The 25,606-nt window shown below is 36.8% G+C and overlaps 1 protein-coding gene and 1 pseudogene across 2 annotated transcripts; both read right to left on the bottom strand.

Annotated features, from left to right (window-relative positions):
* On the bottom strand, positions 4,642-12,911 carry LOC109209218 (annotated as a pseudogene). Its single transcript, XR_002065323.1, has 10 exons — positions 11,206-12,911; positions 9,720-9,931; positions 9,308-9,441; positions 9,022-9,066; positions 8,872-8,925; positions 8,166-8,270; positions 7,857-8,063; positions 7,495-7,580; positions 5,504-6,503; positions 4,642-5,409 (listed from the first exon to the last, which is right to left on the bottom strand). The product of XR_002065323.1 is annotated as an uncharacterized LOC109209218 (transcript).
* LOC109209227 (U-box domain-containing protein 32) lies at positions 16,100-24,652 on the bottom strand. Its single transcript, XM_019372458.1, has 9 exons — positions 24,211-24,652; positions 23,196-23,317; positions 22,272-22,393; positions 21,625-21,729; positions 20,239-20,476; positions 19,684-19,836; positions 18,619-19,146; positions 17,158-17,916; positions 16,100-16,407 (listed from the first exon to the last, which is right to left on the bottom strand). Exons 1-9 carry the CDS (start codon positions 24,383-24,385, stop codon positions 16,225-16,227), a joined length of 2,385 nt encoding a protein of 794 aa, XP_019228003.1. The 5' UTR covers positions 24,386-24,652; the 3' UTR covers positions 16,100-16,224.

Here is a 25,606-nt window from a genome sequence, read left to right on the forward strand (position 1 = left end):
TGGGCAATTAGGGGTAAATAAACAGGGGTTCAACTAAGGAAACAATCTTGAGGAATCTATAAGTATCACGACTAATCAAATAAGGCAAGAAAATAATTAAAAGGTGTAAAATAGGGAAATAATCAAGAATCGCACATAGGTCTTAATACTGTAAATCAGTGAATCAAAACTCAAAAATAATACTGATTTAAAGGAGAATAATATAGGTTTCCATGAATAAACAAACAGGCCAAGTATAAACACACAGAATCAGTCGAGAATCGAATAAAAAATCCTAATAGAGACATACTAGGGTAAAAATCACAAGACATCGAATTAGGCTAAAGGAAAATCATGAGAATCAAAGCAAATAATGTGGCAAGTAACACGGACAGACTCAAAGTCAAAGCAAAAATATCAGAAAATTGGGGTTTTAGCATAAACTAATTAGGGTTGAGGCAAGCTCAGCATAAATCGGTCAAAACTCATAAGGACAGGAGATTAAACATTCAAAGTCAGAAAACATTTTGGAGAAAAGGATTTTCAGGAAACCCTAGCTTTAGGAAAATGGAAAGTCACTTTTAGAAAACCAGAAGATTTTCATGAAAAATATATAAAATAGGTCCGATTCTTCTCAGATCTGTACAGATCTGAGAACATCAAAGGACAAAATTAGGGGTTTCAGAAGTGAGACAGAGATGAAGACATAGGCTTAGAAATCCATAGATTTAAGGCGAAATAAGAAGTTCTTACTCGAAATCGAACCAGAATGGCCTGAAACAAGCAAGAAAAACCCAGAGGCGTAAGCAGACTAGCCCTGGTCCCTTGAGAATCTTCTCAAGGACCTTAGAGACGGAGGTACCCAGCATAGAAGGGGCCATTAGAGGCCTGGGGTGGTGAAGAACCACCATGAATGGCGGTAGATGAGTGACGACGGGGGGAGAATTCTAGAGAGCATCTGAGAGATGGAGAGGAGAGTGACGGCGGGGAGGAGTGAGAAGTGATTAGGGATAGAGGGGTGTGTTGGTTTAATTATGGTAAGGGGTTTCTGGGCCGTTGATCAAAGATGTGAGAAGTGATTAGGGTTAGAGGGGTGTGTTGGTTTAATTATGGTAAGGGGTTTCTGGGCCGTTGATCAAAGATGATCAACGGCCAGGATTAGCCAAGAATTAGGTCGGGTAGGTAAGGGTATTGGGCTTGGGTTTATTGGGCTGGTTTTAAGGGTGCTGGTTTTAAGGGTGTTGGGCGGGTAGACTTAGGCTAAAATTGAAATTAAAAAAGGCTATTTGTTAAATACCCCAAATAAATTAATAAAAATAATTTCTAAAATAATTACTAATTATAAAAAATGAATTTCATGCATAGAAATATTTTAAAAATAGTTGTTTAGTATTAAAAATACAAAGGACTAATTTTTTGTAAAATAATACAAAAATGTATGCATGGGTTATAATTGCAAAGTTATTGCAATTATAGCCAAAAGGTGCCAATTCGGCTATTTATGGAATAATTTGGACTTAATAGGGCCATAAATAGTAATATTAAATCAAGAAATATTTTTTGAAATCATTTGTGATTCAATTTTGTAATTATTTATTAGAAATAAAATACTGGGCAAATTAATTAAAAATGTAGAAATTGTGAAAAAATACCAGTTGATGCTAATGCATGATTTTGAAGACATATAGCATTTTAAAATTGTTTTGGGAAAAATTAGGTATCAACAAGATCCCCCTACACATTTACGTTTGGGACTACGAGACGGTATCTCGGGAGATCCCCCGTTGTTATCACTGTGTTGTGGGCTATTTCCTTTCATTGATTTTATCTCTGTTAGAATTTCATATCGATTTTTACTGCGATATTTCATTCTGTCTTATTTCATTTATATTTTATACCAGTAGGGCCCTGACCTGATCTCGTCACTACTCGATCGAGGTTAGGCTTGGCATTTACTGGGTACCGTTGTGGTATACTCATTCCCTTTCTTGCACATGTTTTTCGTGTGCAGATCCAGGTTCATCGTACCAGATCACTATTCGCAGTCGCTGCTGCTTATTGGAGACTTCAAGGTACATCTGCCCGTGCCCGCAGATTCTTGGAGCCCCCCTCTATCCCCCTATGTTCATTTCACTTCCTTTCTGTAGCAATGATGTATAGAACAGTTAAGACTTCTTAGTAGCTTGTGACTTGCGGGTTTTCGGGTTTTGGGAATTGTTTCGTACATTTAAGTAGTGATAATTGTACACACCGAGTGGCATCTTTTTCTGCTTATTAACTATATCTGTTGGATGTTATCTTTGTATTTTCATTTCATTTCCGCAATATTAGGCTTACCTAGTCGTAGAGACTAGGTGTCGTCACGACAGTTCACGGAGGGAGAAATTGGGTTGTGACAATAGCGGCAGATGTCCCCCGCCAAGGAAGGAAGAGGAAGCGAATAGCCAACAACTAATGGATACGCGTAGAATGCGGAATATCCAGGGCAATGAATTTGTACCACATCGTCACCAGCCGAGATGAGGTCGATATGGTCCGGGATTTGCCATTTGGCCCTAAATTCAACAAGGGCTGCCGCATCCATCTCAGAGATAGCAGGCTCAGGATCATCTTCAAGCCGCTTTGAGAAGTCCAACCTGGCCCTTTCTGAGCGTGGAATTATTTCATCCATAGTGGGGAAACTCTCATCTTCTGCAGTCGTAGCTTCTCCTTCATTGTGAGAAGGCATGTACACTGTCAATGGAACCGAATCAGAAGCTCTCTCAAAGTTAGAAGATGCACAAGCCATTTTTTGTTACGTAAATGGGAAGAAATTGAAGATACGAAAGGGGTGATAAGGGAAGAAAGCGCTAAAATAGGGAGAAATAAGGATGCAAGAACTCTGAGGGGAAGAAGAGAAAGCTTGAAGATCCAAATACTTAGAAATGCAACAAATCAAATGGGGGGTTCCCATCCCTATCTATAAGAATAATGGCATCTTAATCGAGAAAGCCAAGCGTCGCCATATTGATTTCGAAACGGAAGGGGCGCGGGAAACGATGTAACATATCGCGAACATGCGCCATAATGACGCATGTTGAGATGATGTCATTTCAAACTGACTTAACGGTCAGATGTGGCTCTCGAAGCGCCACGTCGTCACCTTGCCATAAAAATGTTACTACTCGGCCTGCACGCCAGATTTCTCAAGTTACAACTGGCGAAGTCCGCCCATCGAGCTCGTCTAAAAAACAACATCGACGGGCGGAGGGACTAACTGTATTGGTCGAAATCTGACCAAGGAAATCTTGCTCAAAGACAGATTACTAAGAGATGATTAGGCCGAGGTCGTACTCAAGATGGAAGGAACCTATTGGTGAGCTGAGTAACCGGGGTCGAGGTCGAATACTCAGGCCGGCCATAACGGCTAATTTTGTAGCAAGACATTTTAGGGGAATATTCTATTGAATATTCTCTGCACCTGTACTTTATGTTAGATAAGGGATATATCCCATATAAATAGAAAGGTAGAGAGAAGAAAAAGGTATGTAATATTATATGTGATAAGAACTCTTATGAAAAGTTGACTCTCTAGTAAAATACAAATATTGCCTTTCCATAGAGATTCGATTTGCTGTTTATCCCCCATTTCTCGCATCAGATCCTAGAAAGTTTCTTACATTCTCATATCCATTTGTCTTACATCATTGTGAGAAAGAGGAATCATCCACCTCAATATTGGGTGAATCATTCTCTCTATTTATATTTATTGCCATTTAATATATTTATTGCCTACCATTCTTCCCCACTCACTCATAACAACATCATTTAATAAAACGCGTTGTATTAAATTGGTTTTAACGCAATCCCACATTATTTGTACAAACAAGTTTCAGATCTAGAATTTATTATGCTTAGCTAGGATTTACTCATTATCTTCTTATTTAATTAATTTAACAAAAGGTTTCATACTTTTTGGTCAAACAATGATCATAAAAAATTACTAACCTTTTAAAAAGTAAAATAGACATTCTTTCCTATTGGTTAGTCTTCAAAAGGTAAAGTTGCATGTTTGTTTAGTATTATCTTTAGAAAATTAACTTTAGAAAAAATAATATCGAAAGAGAAGTGCTCAAAGACTCTTCATCTTTGGGAAGCTCACAGTCAATTAAACACATTTCCTAAAAGTTATTTTAGATGACTTTGCTGAAAACTTAACTTCTCTAGCGATTAAGTTTAATATTAATATTAATATTATCATCATCATCATCATCATCATCATCATCATCATTATTATTATTATTATAATTATTATTATTATTATTATTATCTGTTCAACATTTTAATCTTAAACTCAACACCAGTTAAATTTGACTTGAAAGGGAGAGTATTCATAATTATACAACGGGTGTAATAATGATATTACTCCTGTTAAAACATGATCAATCTGCATAGCCTCCACATGAAAACTGAAGAAACAGATCAATCCTAGTCAGTTACTTAAGTACGTATTCTAAGCTGGGCAACAAAAGACTGACCGTAGTGTCAAGTCGTCAGGAATTATATTGTACAAGTAGGAATGAACCTTCTTCATATGTTCTCTTAGGAGGATAGAAAAAGATCAACAGCCAGTGCAGAGAACCAAAGAGTGCGAATATCCTGTGGCGCCTGAATACGCAGATGTAGCAAGAAGGTTATCCCTTAGTAAACAACAACAAACTCAGTATAATCATACAAGTGGGGTCTTTGACTGAACCAAAAAAGCACCAAAAATAATTTAGAAGAAGCTCAGAGTGAGTGCTAATCTAATTGTTCTGTAAATAATTGGGACTATCTTATCAATTGATCCTATATTCACATATTATCCGAGAAAACATGAGATTAGTTGAGCGGCAACGGCAGAAAATGACGAGCACTGAGATCAAAAAATTTAGAAAGCCAACTTATTACAGAAAAATTGGAAGCTGCAAAAAGAAAACTACCCTAGCCATAATGCAGCGACAATGGGACTGTATACTCTAGCCATAATGCAGCGACAATGGGACTGTATACTCTAGAAAACCTTCCTTCAACTCTTTGACAGAAGACCACAGGTAAAACGGAACCTCTGCTGGACTGTAAAAGCTGTGCACAATCTGGTATTATAACCATGAAATACCTTTATCCTACTAAATTATGGTTTTTTTTTTTTTTGCTTTGGTATGTACTTTATCTTAGTAGACTTGTCAGGCTTCTGCCTAAACTTGACCTTACTGTTGCCATTGGACGAAAAACTAAGATCTGCAGTATTTGCCTGCTGGTTGTCAGCTTTGACAAGAATACCATGGTCCTGATCAGCTGATGGCAGGGCTGCTTCTGAACTGCCATTTTGCGTGTCGGACTGTCCTGAAACCTCAGTGTCATCGGAAAGGACTAATCTAACATGATCTCCCGAGATTGCCTCCTTCCATCCTACATTTATTCAAACCAGTCAGACTAATATGAAGCTGATAATAAGCAGGTAGAAAACCTAGAGCAGGAGATGAATAAGAGCATAGAAACATACTCTGAGATAGAAAAGCTTTCGCAGAAACACTGCAAAATCCCAGACCTTGAAGAACATTTCCATCTGAAACTTGACATGTGTAATTCTTACTCTTGCCAGTAGGGTTGTCCCTCGAGCATAATCGCAAATTATTTTCAGTGGAGGAAGTCCGATTGTCCAACTTTACAGAGATCACATCCTCTCCAGGATCTTGTCCTCCACTTCCATGCCTGCTCACAGGCCTCCAGAGCTTCACAGCTGCTCCATTTGACCCACCCTGAAGAACATCGTGCTTTGCTGGCTTCTGTACATGATTTAACTTTTGTAGCATGGCTGGCTCTGTGCTTTCAAAGTTATCTCTTTCGACAGCAGGACAGTTACCCTGTCCATGTGTGCTGCAATTTTTCATTGGAACAGATATAGAACCAATCATCACTTCACAGTTACTCTGATTTTGATCAACTGCCTCTTTCTGCGGATCCAGCCTTAAGCGCTCACCATTTTGCACTCTAATTTTTCTTGTCCAAATCTTACTGCCATTAACAGGGGCACCTCGGTCTTTAATAACTCCATGCTTCTGTACTGGTTCAAGATTCTGTACTTCATGATTCTGGCTGTTACGAAAACCATTTCTCCCTGTTCTTTGTGATTTTGCGACTTGCCACTGGGTGTGGGGGAAATGCCGTCGACTATTTGCAGACACTGGAGGGGGCTCAACATCCTGAATTTCAACCAGATCCAGGTGCGGATAAGAGATATTTAGTGGGCTTCAATGTCCATAGTTTCATTGTTAGAGAAATGAACAAGTTCAAGGCAGGAGGAAATATCAGCAGATACTTCGGGAGTACTAGAACTGGATTCAGATGCTGCCGCTGAACGGACAGAAGATTCTGCTATTGGACCTTCAAAAGAATCAGCAGGTACCTCCAAATCTCCCCTTTCCCAATTTGATTGCTCTCTTGCTCTCTGTTCCTTCTGCTTAAGCTTTTTCAGCTTTTTCCTTTCCAACAGCTCAGCTTGTCTACAAGAAAACAAGAATGATAGTGAAATGAGTTTCTGTAACTGCAGAACTGAAAATATAATCATGTATCTTATTCTTTTTTTTTTTGATAACTGAGAAAAGTCCGAGGGCTAGTGACGGACGGTTCTAAACTCAATAGATAATGGGCATTCCCCTCTACCCTTCTCTACTTAAATACCAAGCATTTGTCTGCAGCAGCCAGCAGGATTTGAACGATGATCTGCATCACATGTTGTGCTCTTACCACTAGAACAATACCCTGGAGGCAAATCATGTATCTTATTTTATTTTTATGTAAGTGATAACAAATCTTTCAAGTAGCTAGGAGTTGTTAAGCATGTAGAATATTTTCCCCTTTGATTTGTGTCTCACTCTATCGCTTTCACTGCTGACAACTTTCAGCCTCGAACTCTTGACATGGCATGAAGAGAACTCTCCCAACAACTATGAACAAGAATGGCTGGTTCAGTCTCACTCTATCCCCTTCCGGAAATGCTTAAAAAGCTATTGAAATCTCATTATTTATTTTCCAGACATACAAATCAGTTGGCGAAGAACAAGTAACAAAACAAGTAGCTATGAAACCAGAGGAAATTATTGGCCACATTAATAGGGATATAAATGTCAACATCACCAGTCCTCAAAACATGTGAAAATGGCTCTTTATCTCCATACATGGCTCTTTATATCCATATACTATTTCTGGGATTGAGAACTAAATGAAAAGCAATCTGCTTCAAGAAAAGAGGGGATAAACTCCAAGAGCACAACTTCACAACATATAAATCTGTTTACAAAAATAGTCACACCTCGAGTATGTAAATGTTTTCTAACACTTCATTCCATAAAATAAAAGGAATGCCTCTTTATCAATTATTGACTACCTACTAAGAACATAAGAAAATTGATGATCAGTAAAAGCCATAATTCCTAGTGGGACACACGAAAATGCAATATTAGAGAACGAGAAATACAGTAAACAGTGCCTCACCTTTTTTGAGCAGCTTCTTCCTCCTCAAAAAGCAACTTCTGGCATCTCATAGCTTCAGCATCTTTGTCTGCGAACCATGCTTTTACCTGGGCATAACAAGACACAAGTCACTGTGCAGGTTAGTTTAAAGGACAGGATCAGTCTGATACGAGAAAAAGGAAAAATAAACAGAGAATGCTTTGCACAACTATTAGCATTTCCCAAAATATATCAAAAAATTAACCTAGAAACATTCATTTCAATGCAGTATGCTGGTGCATGGTGTTAATATTTCTATAGACATGTACACATAGACAACATAAAGCTAGCTAGTTCTCAAGAAATAAAAAAAAAAAATTAAGCGGTAAGGAAGAAAGAACTACCAGTTTCTGTTCAAAAAGGAAGCTAGCGCAAGCAACCATGTTTTTCAACTCGAGACCTTTTTTGGCAGCATACCCGTCAAAAACATATTTTTGCACCGACTCGGCTGTGCCGGCACATAAAAATGTCGTTTCGCTAGCATCATCAAGGATGCTAAATAATTCCTGAGAGGTAATTGGAAGCTTGGAAGGTTTACCTTGGATGACTTCCTGCAAATTAACTAGGAGCATTATTGGCTCTTCTGCTCACTTCTCTTTTGTTGGGGAAGGGCATCGATAGCACTTGACAGGAAGTTGAAATAGATTACTTACCAACAAAGCTAAACCAGCCTTATAATAATCTTGAGGATGAGCCCAAATCGCCATCTTTTGCAGAGATGTTGCCAGGTCATTAACAAGTGAAGATCCAGCAAGGTCCTGAAAGACATTATCAACCACAAAAATGATCCTTTGTAACTGTAAAGATCAGCAAATGAAACGTTAGAATTTTCTAGCGTACTACAGTCTAACAGTCACTTTTTAAAGAAAATTTACCGCCAGCCGTACGCTTATTATAAACAAGCTAGAGATTTCTAGCATGAGTAGACATTTATATGAAATAAAGAGATAGTTTTAATAAAAAAATAGATCCTTTAACCTCTACATTAACAATTACTTGTGTGGTAATAATCAGCCTGCTACCTCTCTATAAAGGGAAATGGAACTTAGTGCAAGTTGCCAAATATAAGAATTAAGCTGTAATTTCTCATAGAAAGGTAGAACATGCAGAATACAAACATACTATTGTCAACTTCACATATATACGTCAGAGATGTAAGAAGCACCTTGTAGCACATCATCAATTATCCTACTACAATCACTGCAAGCAATTTGATGATCAGTGGTTGATTTTAGATGATCCATTTGTCTCAAATTTGCAATTTTTTTTTATAAGGTCAAAATTTGCATGTTAAAAAAACTCACTTCAAATTCCAGGCAAACAAATACCTAAGACAGGTAAAGTGAATCTGGTACTTACCTTTATTGAAACATCATGCAACGATACAACTTCCTTAATCTCATCCACTGAGAGCTGCATGTAGTTATGCACACATAAATGGCCATATGGAACAAAGGACACTGAACAACACTACAAAGAAAATTTAGAGAGGGGAGCAGAGGGGAGTACCTTATCCCAAAATGCTCCCAGCAGATCCCTGTATTTGCGAGATTCCTGCAAAATGTGAACAAATAATAAGATGCACATGTATCACACCCATATTCAAATTATTGACAAGCAAACACAACTGCACAAAGTTTTATAACAAAACATTGTAAAGGTCACCAGAATGGAAATTATATTGGAAAAAGGTGGTTTACATATGCAACAGTAAACCTATAACTTTCTGGAATAAAACGAACTTGTTATTCTGGAAGTATAAAGTAATATAAAGGAAAATGACATCTAAAGATACCTTATCAAAGTTTAAAGCTCGACGATGCAGACGCATATGTCTCCGATAATTTATAGGGGCATAAAATTCCCGAGAACATTTTTCACACTTCTGAAGTTTTAACGGTGTTAGCATTGGCCAACCACCAGCATTATCTGCACAAAGAACCACATAAACCAAAATCAATCCCCATGGCTTCAACTGTAGCTCCATAGGTAACCAATTTTTAGTCCATTTCATGTACTTGAAGGGTTCTGCCTCTAACACACAAAAGACAAGTACTGCCAAAAGCTTGACATTCTTCACAACCACAAGATATTCAGACCTACTGAAATATTGGTGACTTACCTGACTAACTTATCTAATATGCTCAAAAACCTAGAGAAATGCTGTATGCTATGAATGCATCCATTTTTAGACGTTACTTTGTTACCTTGCTGCTCTAAACCATGAAGCAGTTGAAACCACTGGACAGGACCATCCCCTGTTCTTGAAAAAGAAAAAAGAGGCTCCTTGCCTATGGCTTGCCTAATCAAAGTATCAAGCGAATCATTTCCCTCATCGGCTTTCATTGCAGCTGGAGTAGCACCTATTCTGAGCTTTCCAACTGACATGTATTCTCAGTTAATGGCTCATAAAATCGTACTGCAGAAGAAGTTATCAATTAGATATCGACAGTCCAAACTAATATCGCATATTCTGCCGCACGAGTCAGATATATCTGTACGTGCATGTTTCTGAGTTGTGCTTGTGTAGATATACTATATCTTCATCATGGCAGGCAAGAACTGCAAAAGATATGTGTTTTTACAGCAGAAATAAAAATAAAAAAAAAAGGCAAGAAAAAAGTAGAAAAGATGAACACAACTTGTATCTTTACACATAACCTGGAAGAGACACTACTATTAAATTTTTCAACTGAAAATAAAAATTTTGAAACTGCACTCATAAATTGAAGATACAATCACAGAATGCCACTGAGTTACGAAAAATTGCAGCAAACAAATGGACAGAAAAGAAATAAAAAGAATTACTTGCATGAACAGCCACAATGTTAAAACATTCTGACCTAAAACAACTATATAGCAAATCCAAAACATCTGGAAACTAAAAGAGTAAGCAAAATAAAAATTTCTACTTTGCCGATACCTATCTCAGTTATTCTACTAATTGTCACTCAGAAGCATAAATTATTTTCGGCAGGCACCTGAGATCAACATAAAGCAGAAGATATTCTAGTACTGATTTGTTACTCAGACAGTTCCTATCCGGGAACCAGGCCTAACACTTATTTCACTAATCAAAAAGAGGTTCACTTCTAAAGGATTTTGGAAAATCTCTTAAGTTGACCTCTATTCCAAAGATGCAAACCTTCTTTGAAGTTTTTCTGGATACCCTTGGCTAAGTAAAAAATTCAAACCCTACATTGAAGCAGAAAAAATCCTGGTGATTAGCTTTACAAACTCAACTTATCTACCTTGTTAGCTTTAGAACTTTAGGCATGCATTGGTCATTTCACAGATTAATTTTCGAGTATTAAATGAGCAGCTGATCCCAAGTGTGCATATTTAAATTGTATTTAATTATTTAGCAAGCCTACTTCCACTATCAACAACTACTACCTTGTTTGAAAATATTCTTCCAATCGTTCCTGATTTTAAAAATATTCTTTCAACTATGATGCAATTGACTCTGTGACGCAAGCTCGTTTTACAACTGAAGCAATTGAGTGCAATTCATGCAAGAAAGATGGTTTTTCCAGCATTCAACCAGCGAAACTTCTCTTTCTTTTCTTTTTCTTACTGCACCTAGAAGAAGAGTTTTGAAAAAGCAGATATCCTATCAACAAATGAATAAATAGAAAATTTACTGGTTAAAAGGCAATGGGACACTAAAAGAAGGCTAGATAAATTTTTCACCTTCTTTTTTTTTTGATGACCGAGAAATCCGTCTTGGGCCGATCCTTTAGACCAACCGCAGCCTTCGAAACTCGGTGGATAATGGGCCCGCCCCTCTACCCTTCTCCACTTAAATACCAGGCTTTGCTTTGCATGGTGTGGGGGCTTGAACCTGTGACCTAAGACACAAATTCACCACCCTTTGCCACTTGAGCTAGGCCCTGAGGGCAATTTTTCACCTTCTATAGTATAGATCTAATTGATCTCGAGCAGCAGTCTCTCCTTAAAAGCCAAGTACAGTTGACTTTTATTGGTACAGCTGGATTTCCTTGAACATCTCAACAAGAAAAAGGTTTACCGCTTTATTGTGAAGTGTATACCAGTCCCTTCAACTAACTTGAAATCCTGAAGATCCTTACCATGTATGCTTATTGAATAGGTGGACAGAAGTAGAAGAGAAACTAAGAGGTAAATTTTGTGCTGTCAAATAATCAGTCTTGTTAACCATCTCGATGAAAATAATCTACTGTTTATACAGAACAGAGTTTTCTTAATAACTTCCTTAAATATCCCAACCAAATCTCAAATTTATTTTTAAGGCATTAGATTCCATCCTTTTCAATGCAATTAAGGATTCCATATGATCAGACAAGATACATAAATGTTGGATAACGAAATCAGTTGTCAAAACTAGAAGCTCACCTAATCTTATTTCTAACAACAGACCTTATTTTAATATTATCCTTCTTATGTAAGATCTTCCTTCCTTTATTACTTTATCAAAGAAAAAGTAAGATTTTCCTTCCTAAAGATTATGGTTAGGAACCATACCTACATTAAGGATTGTTAACCATAATGTTTCAAAACTTCTTATTATTTTAATAAGTAACCAAGAAATACCCAAGGGCCAGGGGTGCAGAATCTACAACCTGGTCGATAATGGGCTTGTTCCTCTACCCTTCTCCACCTAAATACCAGGCTTCTGTCTGCGGCAGTGTTCTAACCTATGACATGCGCCTAATCCACACATCACGTGTGGCAATCTTACTATCGGACCAAAGCCAAGGGATTCAAAACTTTTTACTGAATCTCAAGGTATCATTCCCAATAATGAGGTTTGCAGCATTCACCATCAATTATCATTTCAACAATGACTCATAGAGCCGAATTACAATAGATAAATTTGTACACCGGGCTCAAATGTTGAATTCAACAGCATTTAGAATAAGAATATTAATTTTTGAAAAAAGCTCCCCGTTCCATCACCAATGCAGAATGAGAATCATAGTTACTGATTAGCGCATTCGCATTTAGCGCATCAAAATTTAAACTTTCTTCAGTAGTTTAATACACTGCTTAGGTTGCTGTAAATTTAATAAAGATATACAACTTCTACACAGTAAAGCAACTCATAGAACTAATAAAGTTCCAATAAAAATAAATAAGACTCTATGATATGAATGAAATAACAAAGCAATAACAAATAGTACATTAATATCAGATCAAAGTAGAGTTAACTTGATTAAAAGGAAAGAAAAAGTGCGTCAGATTAGGGCTTGAGGTGACGTGATCCGTGATCGGCACGTGCCGGTACAAAACATAGAAAAAGAATACTCCTCAGTAGAGTTTAGAATACACACCAGTGCCGCAAAAGTATCGAGGGATCACCGGCGGTCGGAGGGATTGAAAGTCGCCGGTACAGAGAAAAAAAGACTATGTGAATATATGTATGAATGTGTGTATAGCTGGAGCCTTTTGTATATATATATATTAGGAGAGGGAGGAGGAGTCGGCGAAATCTGCAGAGGGACCAAAGGGAGGGAGAGTGAGAAGTAGGGAAAGTGTGAGAAAATAAAGGGAGAATATAATGTGTAAAGTTGCAAAAATATGTAACCTTTTGAGCAAGTATGGCAAGTAAAATATATATTTGCTAAATCTATTATTGAATTCCAAATATATTTTGACTTTTTTCATTTTCATACATTGGAATTCAGGAAAAAAAATACATTGGAATTGAAAATATTTTGTTATCACCAAGAAAAGAAATGTATTATGTTAGCCTACATTTAGTAATTTTTTGCTCAAACTTGTATATGTAATAGGAAGTTTACGTCAATATCTATAAATATTTGATTGTAATTTCAATTATTATTGTATATTAACTTGAGGCTTATCTAAAATCTATAAACTTTAAATACTAGATCTGGCGTACATTTATCAATTGTTTGTGACTATTTGATACATATATATATAGTGCTTGTTATAAAATGATATTTGAAGACACGTGTTATGTATTTATTGAGATTAGACTTACGATATTATGTTTTGGATTTTAACATCTTGGTTACTAAAACGTCTTTTGGAGATTTTTCAATTTGCATTTTCTAACCAAATAATTTTATAAGAAGTCATTCACTTTTTTAAAAGCTAAAAGTGCCTCTGGATAGTTTCCGTTTTAAAATTGTTACTACAAGGAGATGAAAAACTTGACATATTTTTGGAACAAACGCCCGCAGTTGTCCTCTTATTATGAATTTAATGTAAATCCTCTTCCACAATTCGTGCAAAATTGCAACTAAATGAAAAGGAAAAAACAGGAGAATTGAAAAGTCGCTATCACCACCATTATTATAAAAAAAAGAAATTGACTAGTAGGCTTTAATGAGATTCCTGGGATTCGCCTTGATTTTGTGCCAGACAGTTGTTCTAGATTGTTCTTCTTCCTGTAAAAGAAGCATGTGATGTGAATCGTGATGGCCCAACACAAAATTATAACCCAACCCCAATGGGCTTTGCACCCATTTCATGAAGAGTACGTAAAAATAGCACAGTATAGCCAGTTTTCGGACTGGTCAATCAAAAATAGCCAGCGTTTACCAAGTCAATGAAAAATAACCACTATTTTGCTGCAATAGAGACCGGTCCAGCATAATATACTGGAGTTCGATGCACTTGTGTATGAACTCCAGCATATTATGCTGGACCGGTATGCTTTGCTGGCTCCAGTATAATATACTGGAGACTGGAGCATCGGTGCTCCAAACTCCAGTATATTATACTAGACCAATATACTTGCTGGAACTCCAGTATATTATGCTGGAGTTCTAGTGTACTTATGCTGGAACTCCATCATATTATGCTGGAGTTCCAGCATACTTATTCTGGAACTCCAGTATAATATGCTGGAGTTCAAGTATACTTATGCTGGAACTCCAGCATAATATACTGGAATATTTTCCGGTTTTTGAACAGTGTTTTCGCTCAGATTTATCTTTATATAAAAAGTGGCTAAATTTCAATTACTTTTGAAATTGGGCTATTTTTGAACGACCAATTGTAAATCTGGCTATTTTTAAAATTTACCCGATTTTTACACCTGAAAGCAAACTAAACACTAGATAGTTGAGAATATGTTTAATATAATGTAATATATGTATATAAAAATTATTTTTCCATTCGAAACTGTTTTGTTTTGAAAAATTATTTTATGTAACATTTTCTAGTATTTGAATGATAAAAAAGTAGATAACATATAGTAGTAACTTTATAAGGTAGATGCAAGATATGAAGATAGTGCTTTGGTAGTAATTTTGAGCATTAAAGATTGACAATAATGTGTAAGTGTTGATTAAAGACAATAATATTAAGTAAAACTGCAATTACTTGTAAACGAAAATTACTTTTTTCCACAAGTGGCCAAAGTCACCAAAGTTAACAAAATACTGAAAAATAATTTAATCAAGGAAAATATATCCAGCAATTCAAATACTGGGAAATAATTTAATCAAGGTAAATATTTTCCCAAGAGAGAACATATTCGGCAATTCAGGGTAACAAATACTGGAAAATTAATTTCTCCCAGAAAACAACTTTTGCCATGTCAAACACAGTGAAGATCAGGGGAGCCGTCCTTTTTGCTCTATATTTGTATATGCAAAGTATGCAATGTACATAGTAATAAAATCTATACATCTCAATATTGCACTGAGGGTGTGTTTGGTACGAAAGGAAAATGTTTTCCTAGAAAATGAGTGGTTTTATCACTTATTTTCTCTTGTTTGGTTGGTAAGTGGAAAATATTTTCTATTATTTGGTTAGAGAGTAGAAAATAGTTTTTTTTAGAAAAATATTTTTTATGCAACTCTCCTCACCCCTCCCCCTCCCCCTCCCACCTCCCCCCACCCCTCCCCCTCCTCCACCCCTTCCCGAAGTCTCTAAAAATTGACACAATCTAAAGGAACTAATGTGATGCTTTACTTTTTAACGCAAAAACCGCGTATTTTCGAACTCGTAAACTTCCAAACACATAAACCTCTGAACTCATAATTTTGGAACTTGTAAAATTTTGAGCCTTTAAATTGATAAATAATAAAATTAAAAACTAAAAAATATATTTTAAATTTTTTTCGGGGGGGTGGGGTGGGGTGGGGGGGGGGGGGACAGTAAAACAAAAAAATAAAATTTAAATTACAAAAAAAAAAGTAAAAAAAATTGTGGGGGGGGGGGGGGGTTAGCAGAAAAATGAAAAACAGAAATTTGAAATTGCAAAAAAAAAAAAATTTAAGGTAAAAAAATATTTTTTAAGCGGGGGGGGGGGGGGTGGATGGGTAGTAGGGTGGATGGTAACGGAAAAACTGAAATTTAAAAAAAAAAACCTTTTTTTGGAAAGGGGGTGGGGTGGGGTGGGTTGGTGAGGGTGAGAAAGGTTGAGAAGGAGCTTTGGAAAATGTTTTCCCTTCTTTTGATAAGGAAAACATTTTCCTCCAATTGGAGAAAAATGAATTGATAAGGAAAATGTTTTCCAAAACATTTAATCCAACCAAACATGGAAAAATTGGAAAACATTTTCCAGAAAATGTTTTCCTTCATACCAAACACACCCTAAGACTTGTATACTTTTCCTGACAAGTTCAAATAAGTTAAATCCAAGCATTAACTCAGTGGGACTACCAAGAGGTATGGCTAACTTTCTATTTCGGTGTATATATCAACTTTGTAGCTGTTTTTGTTTGTAAAAGGCATTATAGACCCTAATGAGTTTCAGGATTGTTGCTGCCATTCCTGAATTGCGCGATAGAGAGCATAATTGGGAATTAGATCGCAGGTATCCAGCTTAAGGTTTGTCATTGGAGAAGTATCATGTCCGCTATACAGCCATCCTTTTATTGCATCACCTTCATATGTATAACCATCTGCTGCTATGTATGGATCTTCCATAACTTCCTGATAAGTGTAATGGAAAAGATAAGACATCAATCAAACAGGACACACAAAGTATACCAGATATGAAGTCTCAGCAACCATCTGTACACAGCGCAGAACTACATATAACGAAGGGGTTTCAATAATTCAATTAAATTCCATTCCTCAAAAAATTATACTGTGAAAATAGTGTGCGTGTGCGTGTGCGTGTGTGTTTATATATATACACACACACACATACACAAATTATCGAACTTCCCTTGAGATAATGTAAGCTCCTAGAATAGTGGCAAAGGTGGTCGTTCAAAAATTGTTTTAGCTTAAACGTTTTAGTTGTTGTGATCAGAGTTTCCGGCTCCACTATTGTGACTGTACATTTTGATTCTTGATAGTATCTTACACTATTCTTGGTTCAAGTCAGGAAAGCGCAACTGCCAAGGATATAGGGGCTTCTTTAATTCTTTACATGCGAAGTATTCGTCATTCATATCATGTTTCGTATCACCTGAGAGAAATTAAGACATTCTTATCCTAGTCGCTTGCTAGCGCAACCTAACATGTTATTGAGTGAACGTGAGTATTATGTAGATTCACATAGAATGAGTGCTCAACACAAGACTGAATGCTAGATTGCTATATACATATTCTCACACAAAACAAGCATTGATCACGAAAATGGAGCATCTCACACAGACAATTTATACATCTCCATTTAGGAGGTAAAAGCATCTAATTATGAAAAAGAAAACCAATCATATATCTTAAGCTTACCTGGAAGATAGGACAAACAAAATGAGGAGGAATTCGTCGTTGACCCTTGGAACCCTGAGATGAAGTATTTGAATCCGGGCATGGTGTGCATACATCTCTCATTGGCTCAATTGTTGGCCAGACTTCTAAGAGCATATTCGGTCGATTTAAAGGATCCTCCGCACAGCACCTCAATGCTAGATAAGCTAACAGGTTCGCTCGTTCAGTTGGCCATTCACCAGCTGAACAGTCCAAAACTGAACCCAAGTTCCCACTTTCCCAAGCACACTTGACCTCCCTCACTATACCTGAAGCTGGTCTTGCAGTCAAAAGTCGTAAAAGTATAATACCAAATGAGTAAACATCAGATTCTACAGTAAGCTGTCCCTTATCGATGCATTCTGGATCAGAAGCCTCTGGGTCATCCTTACCACAGAATTTGCCATCAATACTGGAATTCTCACAATGGGAAACCAAGAGATGGACTCCCAGATCACTAATTTTGCTGATAAATTTAGCATCAAGGAGGATGTTACTAAGTGTCAAGTTTCCGTGGACAAGGCAAGGGTCATTGGCATGCAGAAAGATAAGAGCAGAGCATATCTCAACAGCAATTCTTATCCGATGTTGCCAACAAAGAGGGCGGGATTTTGTTCGGCCAGCCAGGTGATCTTCAAGGTTTCCTTTTTCAAGGAATTCATAGGTAAGGGACCTAGATTCTGAGCAAATCCCCATCAGTGTAACAAGGTTTGGATGCCTCACCCTGCTCAAACTTTCTGCCTGTAATGAACAAAAAAAAATTGTTAAAGAAACTGTTTATTTATCAATCGTAAAACCAAGGATCTGTAACAAAAAATTGAATGCATGTACAGTTATTCAAAGAATGGGAAAAGTGTAGACACAACATACGCCAGAAAGCCTTAAAATTTCTCCATAAGAACAAAGATGATAACAGCGGCTTTATTCCTCAAGCAACAGGTTATTGAGGATTAAAGCAGAAAATGGAAGGAAATTTCATATTCTGTCAAAGCATCAAAATCCTCCGCATTTAAGGAACAGGAGCATCTATAGTAGATCTAAGGACTGTCCTGTACTTGAGATCAAGAAGAAACAAATCGAGGAGATTTCACCAAGTCACTTATCCCACGACAAACATACAAGGGTTCCTACAAAAGACACCACAAGAGGGGAGGGTGGGGATAGGAACTATGAAATGAAACCACTCAAGAATTATTATCCATCCCACATTTCACTAAGATTGTGTACTTTAAAAGTTTCACCCCTTGGGAGAATGTGTGAAATTTCAATCTCATTGAAACTAAAGCTTTAAAATGCCGGGAATGAAGTGTATAATATATAGAGCAGGGCAGCTAGTACTTGCATAAAGAAGTGCAAAAGGAATCAGCAAACACAATTATATAACAAGAAACGCAATTGCACACATACCACAAATATAGCATCTCAAGATTCATAGAGATTCACCTTATGTTGGAAATCTGAATCACTTAAAGAACCACAAGCTGGTAACATCTTTATAGCTACTTTTACATTGTGAATAATCCCCTTGTAAACACTTCCGAGTTTTCCTTCTCCAATCTTTGAGGTTGGATCAAAATTTTGTGTAGCCTCTATGATATCAGAAAAAGAAATTGAAAAGAAATTTTTGATACAATGCTCATCGGTGTCAGCTTCTACCAACTTTCTGAACTGGTTAACTTCTTTAACTGCATTGTCACACTCTATCTGCAGCTCATCCCTTTTCTTCCTAAAAGATATCAGCAGCTCCACTGCTTGAATTATCTTCTCCTCTAACTCCTGCGCTGCATAGGAGGACTCAGTTATTTGACTTTCTAGTACAAGCTTCTTCTCCTGGATCATCTGAAGTTCTTTCAGGCACAGGTCATGCTGAATCTTCATCCTTTCTACTTCTTCCTTTTGCTTTGCCAAAATTTCCTCCTTTTCTTTCCTTCGGCCTTCCTCTTCCTTGGATAATTTATATGACACTTCAGCCTGGGACAATCCAAAGTCAGTGACAAGCATGTTAAAAAAATATGGGACGTCTTCTATCCACCAAAAAGTATTAGTAGGGCAGAGACGCCTATGATTCAAGCTCTAGTGGAAGTACCAAGTCATATCATTACATCTAACTAGCTGCCAGCTGGTATCATGCATCGATTCAATTGATATATACATATCAATATACATGTGTGTGTGTGTGTGCGCGCGCGTGTGCTCGTGCATGGGTGTGGGTGTGAAGCAAGAAATCCAAATAAAATATGTTATTTTCATCATAAGACAACTAGACAAGTATAGTCATGGTGAATATGCAAAATAGTAACTACCACCTTAGAGAAACTAAAGAAGATCAGAACTGATAATCAAGTGGTAAAAACTACACAGGAGTCTTAGCTATCTCATACAGTGGTTCGTAACTTTCCGACTTCTTGTTTCTTAAACACACAACTGCATAAAACAAAATGGTAAAGTGAAGAGGTAACTGGGAGATTCAGAGAGATGGATATACTTGAAGGAGGAAGCAAGAATTACCATGTGGATAGCCTCCATAGCATCTTCTTCAGCTCTCCATCGCTTTACCGACTCTTCAAATGCGCTTTTTTTGGAGTTCTCAGCATCCATCATAGCATGCTCCAGTCTACTCCTTTCATCACTAGAGGGTTTCGCGTGAAACCCTCCTTCTTCCTAGATCAGATATTTGATAAATAATAGCTTCATGTTAACCAGAAAGGAAAAAGAAACTAGTAGCTTCATAATGCATGTCACAGTAAGTGCTCCAATGACAGTCTCCAACAAGATGGTACTACGTTAACTTTCCGATCATTTCTCTCTCTCTCTCTCTCTCTCTCTCTCTCTCTCTCTCTCTCTCTCTCTCTCTCTCTCTATCGATCTCTCTAACAAGACGAGCTGTAACAAACTCTACATTAATGCTAAGGAAATTCTGGAGCTGGTACATGTTGGAGATTAAGTGATGAAGGTTCATACAGATCATAACTTCAACTCTTAAGATTTAAATACACCTTAAGAGCTTTCATGATATTGAATACAAGTTTGCGGCATCTCCATATAAGAAAGTACAATGCTTACCAGTATAGGAAGAGATGTTGAACGATGTAAATGTGTTTCACACTTGTTTTTTGAGCGCAAGAGTGAATAGTTTCCTTTGATCTCAACGTTAACCATTTTGTCATCTGACGTTGATGCGTCTTCCGAAATGTTCAAATCTTCATATCCATTATCAGCATGATCATGCAATTTGGTTCCTCCATTATCTTTTGGAGACGACAATGACTCTTTGCTAGTTAAATGAGAGCAGTTCTTAGATCTTGCAAGACAAAGGGAAACAAAAAAGAAAATTAGTCAACCTCAGAAAACTGTTTGTCAAAAGCAACAATTAGTCCTCATTCTTCAATCCCAAGCTACCCGGGGTAATCTACAAGTATATTGAAATATCAAAAATTTATTCTGATATAAAGTTTTCAACTTCTTGAATCGGGTTCTATTACCTAAGATCAATAATGTCATAGGAAAGATTAAATGGTTTATGCAAATAATTATAAAAATATTTATTCTCAAAAAGCTAGAAAACTCTACTTCAAATAAAAATATAGGAAATTCTTTTAAGTCCTCCCATTAAAATTTTGCTTTAGGCCACCAAACTTATTCAGCCGCCTCTGTGTTGTTGTTGTTGTCTGTCTCACACCTTGTCTCTGTTCTTGGAGGAATACCGGGATATGAAAGGTAAAGTAAATTTGAACCTTTTAACTTATAAAAAAGTGAACTTAAAAATCTTAAACAACATTGGACTGTGAAGCAGCAGAAACAAGATAACAAGGGAGTTGAGAGCCTGTAGCCAAGGTAAGGTGGACCTCTGAAGATATTTGTATATGGATGAGAGCGCATATGGTGGATATTTTTAGACATTTCTAACTAGTTGTACAACTTCTCAGAAATTCCACTTCTAGGTGGAGCATGTCAGAATTACATAGATCAGAAGTTATAACGAGCTAAAAGATACCCAAGGACCACTTATATATTAATGTGACCTTGAAAATCCATTAAAGAAACAGCCAGTGACACACTTATAGCATTACTGGCATATTAAAGTGACAAAAGCTGACAGATGAATATTGTTAAGCTTCTTCCAGTGTAACCTCATTTACGTCCAAAACAAAATATATCACTTTAGGGGTTGCAATGATCGCGCATCACAAGCAGACTGTCAACTAGAACACTGTAATGTGGAAAAAGACAAGAAAAGGACATGTGTGATTCGACGATCACTTGTTTTTTAGTACTCAGACCTGTAAAATGTGTGGATACATCATACAAAACGGCAGATTATGACTATCAAAAGAGTATTCTGATAACAAAGCACATCATGAGAAAGTGAATCATGCAACAATAGAGTAACATATATAGGCCATTGCTTTATATGTTATCTGGATGAGTTCACACCCACAGTCATCATACCTCGTATGTATCAGGTAGCTGCTGCAAGTAAACCAAATTTGACAGTGGATTGGTGCATGCTGGCACACGAATTTAGCTTTGCTGGACTTGAGCTCTGACAATTGTCTGCAATCTAGAGAATCCTAATCAGCAAAATTATGCTTATTGGAAATTCTAATACCAAAAGAAACCCTTAATTAAATTCTTAGGACTTAATTCTAGCAAATCTTGCTGGGTTTTCTGCCTGTAGAAAGCATGAGTTTATGTTATCAAGCAACTCTAATTATGCAGCAGTTATTTAGCAGCCAAATGAAGCATAATTCTAGCCAGTAGCCATCATATTTTTAAGTCTTAAGAATAAGTCCTACACCAAAAACTTCAATTTTTACAAGGAGCCACAATATCCTTTAACTCTGTAGGGCAAATCTCTATTTAGAAAGGTAAAAATCTAAAGATTAAGCCGAAAAGAAGAAGAATAGTAAAAGTTTAAAAAAATAGCCAAAATTGCAAATAAAGTAAATGAAAAAAACCCATGAAATGAGATGCACCAGTCAGTAACATAGTTAAATGTTAAAATCACTTGAATGGATAGTAGAACCATTCCCTAAAGTTCCAAAGCTTCCTGTTCCTCTTATGATAGATCTTCAAAGGAAAAAAATGTGTCATACTTTGAGTAATGAGTCTCTGCTGCTGCTCCCATGACAAGCCATTGAATTTTGTGTTGTTCAATAATATGTATTATCCCTTTCTCCACATTATTCATTTCAAGCCACACCTTACCCCCCTGTATCTGCAGAAGTGAGCAGTGTTCAATATTTTGAATATTAGCAACTTTATCTATTGCAAGCAATAATATGGTTTTACTCTATCTCAACATACATTAACAGGCATGCAAAGCATTGTTATGCTTTCTGCAAAGATGTTATGATCAATACTTGGAAGACAGCTATTGGAACCTATCTTCAGCATAAGTTCCATGTTAAACAACTTACTTGGACTAAACTGGAACTCCAACTTTTCTTTCTGTAACCTTCCAAATTGCGGTCACTTTCCTCAAAAGGAAGTTCTCTAGATGTGATAAAACATGAAAGCCACAAGGGGCTCACAAGCTGGACATCCAGCTTTTCTTTTTGCAACACCCAAAGCACTCTCAAATATTACATAACTATAAAGTCACATAAGGCTCACTTTTACGACTTGTTTATATGACATTTTTCTAATCAGGTCCACAAAGACTAAGAGTAACCCCAGGGATAGTTACGCCATTAATTTTCTTTTTATCAGTAAATAAGAAAGTGCTTCCTTAAGCCATTAGATTTTGAACAACTTATAATCTCAACTCTCATCTTAATAGCTGTGATCAGTCAAACAGGGCCACTCAGTATGGGACAGATAGGCTAATAATCCTGGCATACTGAATCTGTCACTTCATGAAGTTCCCATTTTTATTTTATTTATTTATCTTATTTTTTTTTTTTTTACGGGGGGGGGGGGGGGGGGGGTTCCATAAATGACCTTATATAGAGCATATAAGGACGTGAATAACTAACAATGCCAAGTCAATCTAAGAAGGGAATAAGAGAAGAATGTACCCCAGCTTGGGATAAAAAGAGAAGATACTGATTTAGAAGTTTGTGCAGTTTTTGGCGTTCAAGTTCTTGGCATGCCTTCACCATGTGCTGTTTCAGCTTTGTACCTGAAACCTTCCCATCCACTGCAAATTCAAAGAAATGTAATCCATTCATCTATGACTATGGGAATGACTATGATTTTCATGAAAAAAGAGAAGGCTGAATAGTTGGCAAATAGAGAGAACTATATTCATTATAGCAACAAGAAAAGAGATTATTAATTATCACGCTTGACATGATCACTAACGCATCATGCAGTATGTGTCATTCTATTTTGGAGCGATTGGGGCCTTGTTGAGATTAGAGATTCATCTGAAGTATGCAAAATTTGGTCGAAAAATAGCATTTTTGACGTATAATCTCGATAAGGCTGATTTAAAACTATTATACCTTTGTTTGGGAACTTTGGACTATTTTGTTGTGCGATTATCAGATATACTTTTATCTTGTTGTTGTTACTACTTGTTGTCATTACTCTTTTTCATCCTTTCTCCGGCGGAGGGTCTACCGGAAACAGCCTCTCTGCCCTTCCATGGTAGAGGTAAGACTGCGTACATCTTACCCTTCCCAGACTTCACTTGTGGGAAATCAATGGATTTGTTGTTGTTGATTATCAGATATACTATGGGTTCAAGGGTAAATGGAGCAGCAAGTTAGTACAAGCTATTTCGTTTTTTTTATGGTTAAAAGTATACTAATTAGGAAGTTGTTGAATTGCATGATGAGTTAAAATTGGAGTAAGGTGGAATGATCGAAGTGCACGCAAGTTGACCTGAATGTCATAAAAAAAAAAAAAGGAGCAAAAAGGACACATTTTCCTTCATATGTTTAGATTGATTAGAAGACTTCTATGTGCATCAATCAATGAATCAATCAATCAAAAAACTGCATCTCAATCCCAAACAAGACTTTATGTGTGTATACTGCAGGTGCATAATGTCAAATTTCATATGTTAAAAGAAGGCAGTGAGCTTACGTAAATGATTGGAGGGGTGGACATGAAGAATACAAATTCTCCTAACAGAAAAGCTCTTTAAGGCCCATGAGAGTATGGATTTGCCCTCCTTCACATTCTTTCCCACTGCTACAAACACCGTATTCTCCCCATCACAGATCCCTTCTACTTTAATCACTCCAAATTCCCCACTCATCACTCCAAATTCACTAATATTTACAAATCCCTCTGTAATTCTCTCTCCAGAAGCTCAATTTTGCTCAGAAAATTGATTTCATAGAGTTGGTTGATCAATCTGCAACTGATAAAGGGTTAATCATAAAGCACTTTCTGGAGGAGAAAGTGGGTGCCTGCTTTTGGACGGAAAAAAGGCTTTCTTGTTAGTATGAAGAAGAGATAGTGTGTGGAAATTTTATCTGTAAAGTTTCCATTTTTTCTTTTTTCCTTTTCTATTTTCCTTTCAGTGTCAACGTTAACAATTCTGTCTTTTTCTTCCCACTCTTTAATAATTCTGTCTTTACCGTCAGTTTGTTCCTGGATTAAGACATTGCCTGGCTGATAATTAGTAAAATTACAACTTCATTTAATATTTTAATTTATTACCAAAAGCCGATGAATCAAGTATGCGGTACTATATTTTAGTTACTAAAATTCCTTTATTCCGTTTAAACTAAAAATTGTATCACACTTATTCATGGATCAAGATACTGTTTGGCTGAGAATTAGTAAAATTAGTGTTCTATAATTTACAACCAAAAGCTGACGAATCAAATCAGAAAACCCTCAAATTTACCTGGCGCATGGTAGTACGTACCACATTAATATTTGCAAGACTATGTGTCATTTTATGTATTTTTTATTTAATTTCTTACTCTTAAAGTTTAATTGTTACTCCCTTGATGATATGCTATAATTGTGTATTTTAATCGCTTATTACACTCTAATGTACTGCACTATAATTGAATTTAAGCTTTAGTCGCTAGTGTTTTGCACTAGTTGTGTATTTTATGCCTTGTAGGAGTGATTCCGAGCTATGTCGATATTATGGAATGAATTCAAGTGATTTGGAGCTTTGAAGTCTGAGTAAAAACTCAAGGAATTAAGCCGGGATCGTGTTCCAGGATCAACGGATGATAGTTAAGAACGAAACGAAGAATCGAGCGGGCATACGGCACATTGTCTAGTAAAATGCACATAACTTTTTGCTCAGAACTCCGTTTGGGCTCCACAATATATTGTTGGAAAGCTGTTTAAAAGAGCTACAACTTTCATGTTTTACGTTTTCTAGAATTCCCACTACCACGACGCGTGGAGTGGCGCGAGGCGCGCCGCGCCTGTGAAAATTTCCTGCAGCCTGTCAGAATCAGCGATCTGAACTTTCTCACTACCGCCCCGCCTGGCGCGTCGCCCCATGCGG

This window comes from Nicotiana attenuata, chromosome 2, assembly GCF_001879085.1.
Source record: "Nicotiana attenuata strain UT chromosome 2, NIATTr2, whole genome shotgun sequence".
Taxonomy (NCBI): Eukaryota; Viridiplantae; Streptophyta; class Magnoliopsida; order Solanales; family Solanaceae; genus Nicotiana; species Nicotiana attenuata.

What these genes read in the sequence shown, in the direction of transcription:
- LOC109209227 (XM_019372458.1), bottom strand. Translation starts at nt 24,385, where the DNA reads ATGAGTGGGGAATTTGGAGTGATTAAAGTAGAAGGGATCTGTGATGGG. An exon ending in CTATGGAGGCTATCCACATG is followed by an intron (nt 19,147 to 19,683) that starts GTAATTCTTGCT and finishes GGATTGTCCCAG; the next exon opens with GCTGAAGTGTCATATAAATT. An exon ending in TTGTTTGTCCTATCTTCCAG is followed by an intron (nt 16,408 to 17,157) that starts GTAAGCTTAAGA and finishes TACACTTATCAG; the next exon opens with GAAGTTATGGAAGATCCATA.